The sequence below is a fragment of the Bison bison genome, unplaced genomic scaffold (genome assembly GCF_000754665.1).
Source record: "Bison bison bison isolate TAMUID 2011002044 unplaced genomic scaffold, Bison_UMD1.0 scf7180017864287, whole genome shotgun sequence".
Taxonomy (NCBI): Eukaryota; Metazoa; Chordata; class Mammalia; order Artiodactyla; family Bovidae; genus Bison; species Bison bison.
The window spans coordinates 1,930,916-1,938,696 of record NW_011494859.1 but is presented as its reverse complement, the minus strand read 5'-3'; the positions used below and the strand labels follow the sequence as shown (position 1 = coordinate 1,938,696).

At 51.4% G+C, this 7,781-nt stretch overlaps 1 protein-coding gene across 1 annotated transcript in view; it reads right to left on the bottom strand.

Annotated features, from left to right (window-relative positions):
• MYO5B (myosin VB) overlaps positions 1-7,781 on the bottom strand; it is a 200,438-nt gene that overhangs the window by 20,596 nt on the left and 172,061 nt on the right. The window contains exons 31-32 of the mRNA XM_010849816.1: positions 3,827-4,025; positions 25-118 (exon numbers count right to left, since the gene is read on the bottom strand). Coding sequence (XP_010848118.1) covers positions 25-118; positions 3,827-4,025 — 293 coding nt within the window. The remainder of the gene's footprint in view (positions 1-24; positions 119-3,826; positions 4,026-7,781) is intronic.

The window sequence follows — 7,781 nt, the reverse complement described above, 5'->3', positions numbered from 1 at the left end:
ACTCACACCGTACTCACACCCTACCTTCCAGGTCCTGGACCTTCTTCATGTAAATCTTCAGTTGCTTTTTGAGCTTCCTCTCGTTCTTCTCCAGCTTCTCAACTAACTCTTTAAGGTCCTAAAAGCAGAAGGAAGCAGTGTGATTCAGTTCAGTTCAGTTCAGTCGCTCAGTCGTGTCCGACTCTTTGTGACCCTGTGAATCGCAGCACGCCAGGCCTCCCTGTCCATCACCAACTCCCAGAGTTCACTCAGACTCACATCCATCGAGTCAGTGATGCCATCCAGCCATCTCATCCTCTGTCATCCCCTTCTCCTCCTGCCCCCAATTCCTCCCAGCATCAGAGTCTTTTCCAATGACTCAACTCTTCGCATGAGGTGGCCAAAGTACTGGAGTTTCAGCTTTAGCATCATTCCTTCCAAAGAAATCCCAGGGCTGATCTCCTTCAGAATGGACTGGTTGGATCTCCTTGCAGTCCAAGGGACTCTCAAGAGTCTTCTCCAACACCACAGTTCAAAAACATCAGTTCTTCGGTGTTCAGCTTTCTTCACAGTCCAACTCTAACATCCATACATGACCACTGGATAAACCACAGCCTTGACTAGACAAACCTTTGTTGGCAAACTAATATCTCTGCTTTTCTATATGCTGTCTAGGTTGGTCATAACTTTTCTTCCAAGGAGTAAGTGTCTTTTAATTTCATGGCTGCAGTCACCATCTGCAGTGATTTTGGAGCCCCAAAAAACAAAGTCTGACACTGTTTCCACTGTTTCCCCATCTATTTCCCATGAAGTGATGGGACCAGATGCCATGATCTTCGTTTTCTGAATGCTGAGATTTTAGCCAACTTTTTCACTCTCCACTTTCACCTTCATCAAGAGGCTTTTTAGTTCTTCTTCACTTTCTGCCATAAGGGTGGTGTCATCTGCATATCTGAGGTTATTGATATTTCTCCCAGCAATCTTGATTCCAGCTTGTGCCTCTTCCAGCCCAGCATTTCCCATGATGTACTCTGCATATAAGTTAAATAAACAGGGTGACAATATACAGCCTTGACGTATTCCTTTTCCTATTTGGAACCAGTCTGTTGTTCCATGTCCAGTTCTAACTGTTGCTTCCTGACCTGCATACAAATTTCTCAAGAGGCAGGTCAGGTGGTCTGGTATTCCCATCTCTTTGAGAATTTTCCACAGTTTATTGTGATCCGCACAGTCAAAGGCTTTGGCATAGTCAATAAAGCAGAAATGGATGTTTTTCTGGAACTCTCTTGCTTTTTCGATGATCCAGTGGATGTTGGCAATTTGATCTCTGGTTCCTCTGCCTTTTCTAAAACCAGCTTGAACAGCTGGAATTTCATAGTTCACGTATTGCTGAAGCCTGGCTTGGAGAATTTTGAGCATTACTTTACTAGCGTGTGAGATGAGTGCAACTGTGCGGTAGTTTGAGCATTCCTTGGCATTGCCTTTCTTTGGGATTGGAATGAAAACTGACCTTTTCCAGTCCTGTGGCCACTGCTGAGTTTTCCAAACTTGCTGGCATATTGAGTGCAGCACTTTCACAGCATAATCTTTAAGGATTTGAAATAGCTCAACTGGAATTCCATCACCTCCACTAGCTTTGTTCGTAGTGATGCTTCCTAAGGCCCACTTGACTTCACATTCCAGGATGTCTGGCTCTAGGTGAGTGATCACACCATCGTGATTATTTGGGTCGTGAAGATCTTTTTTGTACAGTTCTTCTGTGTATTCTTGCCACTTCTTCTTAATATCTTCTGCTTTTGTTAGGTCCATACCATTTCTGTCCTTTGTCGAGCCCATCTTTGCATGAAATGTTCCCTTGGTATCTCTAACATTCTTGAAGAGATCTCTAGTCTTTCCCATTCTGTTGTTTTCCTCTATTTCTTTGCATTGATCGCTGAGGAAGGCTTTCGGGTCAAGGCTTGTTGACTGTATAGGGCTTCTCCATCTTTGGCTGCAAAGAATATAATCAGTCTGATTTCGGTGTTGACCATCTGGTGATGTCCATGTGTAGAGTCTTCTCTTGTGTTGTTGGAAGAGGGTGTTTGTTATGACCAGTGCATTTTCTTGGCAAAACTCTATTAGTCTTTGCCCTGCTTCATTCCATAATCCAAGGCCAAATTTGCCTGTTACTCCAGGTGTTTTTTGACTTCCTACTTTTGCATTCCAGTCCCCTATAATGAAAAGGACATCTTTTTTGGGTGTTAGTTCTAAAACGTCTTGTAGGTCTTCATAGAACAGTTCAACTTCAGCTTCTTCAGCGTTACTGGTTTGGGCATAGACTTGGATTACTGTAATATTGAATGGTTTGCCTTGGAAACGAACAGAGATCATTCTGTTGTTTTTGAGATTGCATCCAAGTACTGCATTTCAGCAGTGTGATTAGAACACATCTAATCCCACCCTGGAGGGAGGAGCGGAGCCGGGTGGGGTGGTGGTCCTGGCACCCGGCGAATCAGGCCGCCAATGAGGAGGCCAGGCTCCCGCTCCAGTAGGAGCTCCCTCACCTCCCACCCCCGCTGCTTCCCAGTCTGGACCCACAAAGCAGGGGATGGGTCAGAGCGTTCTCTCAGTTTAGATGGCAGTCTCCTCCCTGCTCAGGCTGCCTGGCGCCCTGCCTGAGCCTCAGTCCTCGAGGCCTCGCCTCCTCTGGTTGTCACGGCAACACCCAGGAGACCCTCAGCCTCCAGGGCCCCAGGTGGCTGGGCGGTGCCCTGGGGAAGGAACAGACGGGTGAAGGCACGTGACTGCCTTGGAGAGGCGTCTGCTGGACAAGCCCAAAGGCCAGCAAGGCTACCTGGGGCCCAGAAGCCAAACAGGCCCTTGGCTGGGGCCCCTCAGGGGCTGCCAGACTCCCAGCAGCCATGGCCCCAGCAGGGAATCAGCCCCTGGGACCTGGCACTGCATTAATGTCACCCCGTCCCCGCAGGGAGCTCCGTGACCATTACGGACTCTGTGACAACAGCGATGCGACTGTGGAGCCTCGGAAGACATCGGGCTCCTCCCTCTTCCTCCTCTCTGCCCATCGGCAGGGGCGACATCCCTTTCATGCCTCCTGCCTCATTTCAAGCCTCCCCCACAACCCTTTTTCTGTAGTACTTGTTATTCCCATGTAGAACTGGGTTTCTGGAAACAACATCTTATTTCTCCTCCTCTTCTTTTTTTCCATCTTGCTTCCCCCACCCGCCTGAGATCTCTGAGAACAGAGACTCATTTCTCTGGCCTTTGCCCAGGCTCATTCGATGACTGTCTGCCAGGAGGGCCACCGACCACTCTCCCCACTGCCCCTCCGAGCAAGAGTGGGGAGTCCGCCCACCACTCTATCTGCCCAGAGCTGCCCTGGTCCACAGAAGGTGGAAGAAGTGACCCTGGGCCAGTTCTGGAACTAGATCTTAAGAGGCCTCCACCTCATCCTCTTGGAAGTCAGTTGCCATGGAAACAGCAGAGAGCAGACCCGGGAGAGAAACTGAGGCCTCAGACCTGGGACTGGGGGTGCCTTGCATCCTCTGGCCCCCTCCAACCACAGTGGAGCAGAGATGAGCCGCCTCACTGGGCCCTGCCAGAATTCCTGACCTGCATGACCTGGAAGCTCTTCCAGAAGGGCTGCTAAATTTTCAGGAGGCTAGTTACATGTTAACAGACAAACAAAACAGCTCTGCATTCTTGCTGGCGGGAGAGTTCTAGACTCTCTGTTCCTGCCATAGGGCCAAAGACATGAACGCTGTCTGTCTGGTGAAAGGCCACCACTGGTCCCCTTTGCTTTGAGAGTGTGACCTCCTAGGGCCGGGCCCCGCGTGGCGCGGGGCCTCACCAGGTTCTCGGTGGTGAGCCGAGACATCTCCTGCTGGATGCCGAACTCCACCTGGGCCTCTGGGGAGAGCAGCAGGGTCTGGCAGAAGGTCTGCTGCTGTCTGTCCATCTCCTCCTTCAGGGCCTCCAGCTGGGCCTTGAGATTGTCTACCTCCTCCTCGTGCTCGCGGCTCTGGGCCTGCAGCTGTGCCTCCAGCAACCTGCACCCAGAGGAAGGAGGACAGACGACAGCAGGGCTGGAGTCTGTGCCCCCAGACAGGGGCCACAGAGCGACACGCGACGGGGAGCAGCCGAGCAGGGACACAGCAGCAGCAGCAGTTGCATGAGACCCATGGGGGATGGACACGGGGCGGGGGCGGGAAGCGGGCCCTCGGGGCTGGGCAGGCAAGCAGGCCAGCCTTCCTCTTGCAGGACGGGGAATCAAGGTCCAACACAGCACCCCTGACCTCAGGCCTATCTCGCCACCACTCTCATCCCCTCATCCTTCGCTCTTGAGCACAGTCTGGTGGTCTGGGGTTGAGAGACTGTCTCCATGTCAAGAGATCAGCAGAAATACATTTCTTAGAGCATCTTTCCAGTAAAAGCGTCAATATCTGCCCCGAAGTTCACAAGAATCTCCTCGCTAAGACAAAACTCTGGTAGACAGAACTAACTGTATTACTTGCATATCTCCCCTTTAGAAGGTTCTCTGCAAGTTTGAGAAAGGCAAAGTATTAGATCTCTTTTTTTATTCTTTTTATTTACCTAACCACTATGACCAACTCCTCCCCTACCCTACCCCCCCACCCCGCCACTTCATCTCTGGCCTTTTATACACATTCTTCCACAGTCCAAACAGAAGCTAAGACTAATTGCAAATGATCAGGGGGAGGTTTAAGATCCACCGCTGTCATGACAAGTGGCAGAAACACCTAGAGAAGATCTGGGGAAGGTTGGGGAGAAGTTTTGGGAAACAGTCGGAGCAATTCTGGGAGACCCCCATTTCATCTGCAAGGCCAGGAATTAAGGAAGGCTCTGAAGCAGCGTCCTCATTAAGAGGTTAATTACTGATTTTGTGACTATGGTGCTATCTTCCGGGGCTCAATGATTTAAAGAAACTTTCATCAAACACCTCCCGACTGGGGTCGTCCTCTTCCTGGGATGCAGATAAAGATGCTGACCGGAAGTACCATGTGGTTCTGTATTTCTGCTGTCAGTCTGGGAGGTGCTAACGGCCCCAAGGCGGGAGGGAGCAAGAGAAAGGGGAACGTCTCCACTGTAAAGTCCCAGGTGGACGGAGCCGCACGTCCGGTCAGCTCCACAGCAGCATCGGGGGTGACGCTAGGCTCTGGGGGCCAGCTCAGCAAAGGGACATGAATGGATGACGGGGGGACGACCGAGTCACTCACTCATCACCAAAGGAAAGCAATAATGAGGGTTTTGCGGAAAATAACTTGGCAACTAAGCCAGCACTTTTAGGGGACGCACGATATTTAGATAACATCCGATCTTGGTTTACGATAAACTGAAAGTAATCACCAGCAAGCTATAAATTTAATGAGAGAAATAGACTGGAACGCTCAGGTTCTAGGAACTCTACCCAAACGATCAGTTCCCACTTTGTGCTGTGAGTGAGCTTACGGCCACGGTTCTGTGCAAGGTCTGAGAACCTCTGCCCCAGCCCCAGGCTGGCCACCTCATCTGGCAGGTGAGACCACTAAAGCCGAGACAGGTCTGAGGCCACGTCCCAGGGCAGGTCGGGCAGGTGTCCTGATGTGTCATCGGGCTGTGCCTTCTTCACTCGATTAATAAATTCATTACATATCAAAGCACATCCAATTTCCACTCCCAACCCAAAATAAAGCAAACGTCTAGATGGGGCAGGAATTTGATCTTACTCCAAAATAGCCGTTATAATACAAGTAACAGCTAGTATTTATTCCGTGCTTCCTCCACGCCAGGTGTGTGTAGAGTGCTTCACCTGCATTTATTCCTGACAACAACCTGAGAAGGAAGGTCTGATTTTGATCCACATTCTACCAGTGAGAAAATGGAGCCAGACGTCACGTGGCTCACAGGTGGGGCCAAGTTTGAACCCATAGCCAGGAGACATGTGGCCGCGAGAGCCAGCCGACCTGAACTTTCTTTTGTCAATAAGAAAGGCTCTTCGTGCTGCTCCAGGACCTCTGTGACGTCCTTGGCAGGCAGAACTCGGAAGATGGTGCTCGAGGCCCTAGGTTCCTGGCTCAGCCCTGGCTCAGCATCAGGCCAAGGATGCTGGCATGGCCCTCACCCCACCTTGCTGAGCCTGTTTTCTCTTCTGGGGAACAAGCCTGAGGACCTCCGCCCCCTCTGCTGTTGGCAGTCTCAGATGTGTGACGCTGTGCTAAAGCCCTGAGCGGCCGGCCACATGCTGGCAGCAGACTCGGGACATGATGGTCAGGCTGTGCTCCTCCTGTTGCTGCTCTGCTGCTAAGTCACGTCTGCCTCTTTGTGAACCCGTGCTCTATAGCACCTCCTGTCCTCCCTGTCCCTATTTCCTGGAGTTTGCCCAAATTCATGTCCATTGAGGCGGTGATGCCATCCAACCATCTCATCCTCTGCCACCCTCTTCTCCTCCTGCCTTTAATCTTTCCCAGCATCAGGGTCTTTTCCCATGAGTCGGTTCTTCACGTCAGGTGGCCAAAATATTGGAGCTTCAGCATCAGGCCTTCCAATGAATATTCAGGACTGATTTCTTAAAGGATTGACTGGTTTGATCTCCCTGCTGTCCAAGGGACTCTCAAGAGTCTTTTCCAACACCACAGTTCAAAAGCATCAATTCTTCAGTACTCAGCTTTCTTTATCGTCCAACTCTCACATCTATACATGACTACTGGAAAAACCATAGCTTTGACTAACACAGACCTTTGTTGGCAAAGTGATGTCTTTGCTTATTTAATTATGCTGTCTAGGTTTGTCTGGGAGAAGGCAATGGCACCCCACTCCAGTACTGTTGCCCGGAAAATCCCATGGATGGAGGAGCCTGGTAGGCTGCAGTCCATGGGGTCACTAGGAGTCAGACACGACTGAGTGACTTCACTTTCACTTTCCACTTTCATGCATTGGAGAAGGAAATGGCAACCCACTCCAGTATTCTTGCCTGGAGAATCCCATGGACGGAGAAGCCTGGTAGGCTGCAGTCCATGGGGTCGCACAGAGTCGGACACGACTGAAGTGAGTTAGCAGCAGCAGCAGGTTTGTCTAATCTCCTGTGCTAGGCTGCTCCCCCAGGGCTGATGGCCGAACGGCCAGATTCAGACTCTGGTAGCAAATGGAACCAGGTCCACATTCCGGACCTTCCGTGCAGGCAGCAAGTTCCTCACTCCCTACAAGCCCCAGTGTCCTCACCCCAAAGGCATGAGGCCAGACACGCTGACACCGCAGCACACTGGGGCCGGGCCGCTCAGCCCGGGTGAGCTCCAAGCAGTTACCACGATGGGGACTATCACGTGTGCTGGAGGGCAGGCTGCCTGGAGCTTGGCCAGCAGCACAGATGTAGCCAGGGCTCTGGGCTGATATGCACGCAGGATGGTCAAAATGGAGCACAGAAGCAGCACAGACTCAGGAATCCCAGAACTAAATTTCCACCATCCTAGAGAGCTGAGGAGCCTGGTGGGCTACAGTCCATGGGGTCGCTAGGAGTCAGACACGACTGAGCGACTTCACTTTCACTTTTCACTTTCATGCATTGGAGAAGGAAATGGCAGCCCACTCCAGTGTTCGTTCCTGCAGAATCCCAGGGACGGGGGAGCCTGGTGGGCTGCCACCGTCTATGGGGTCGCAGAGTTGGACACGACTGAGGCGACTTGGAGGAGGAGGAGGAGAGCTGAGAGCCTGCTAAGCAGATTAGTCTGTTCCTTTACCCACAGAATGAGGGAGCTGGGCTGGGTGGTTTTCAAGGTTCCAGTGAGCCATCAAGAGCCACTGTCTTGATG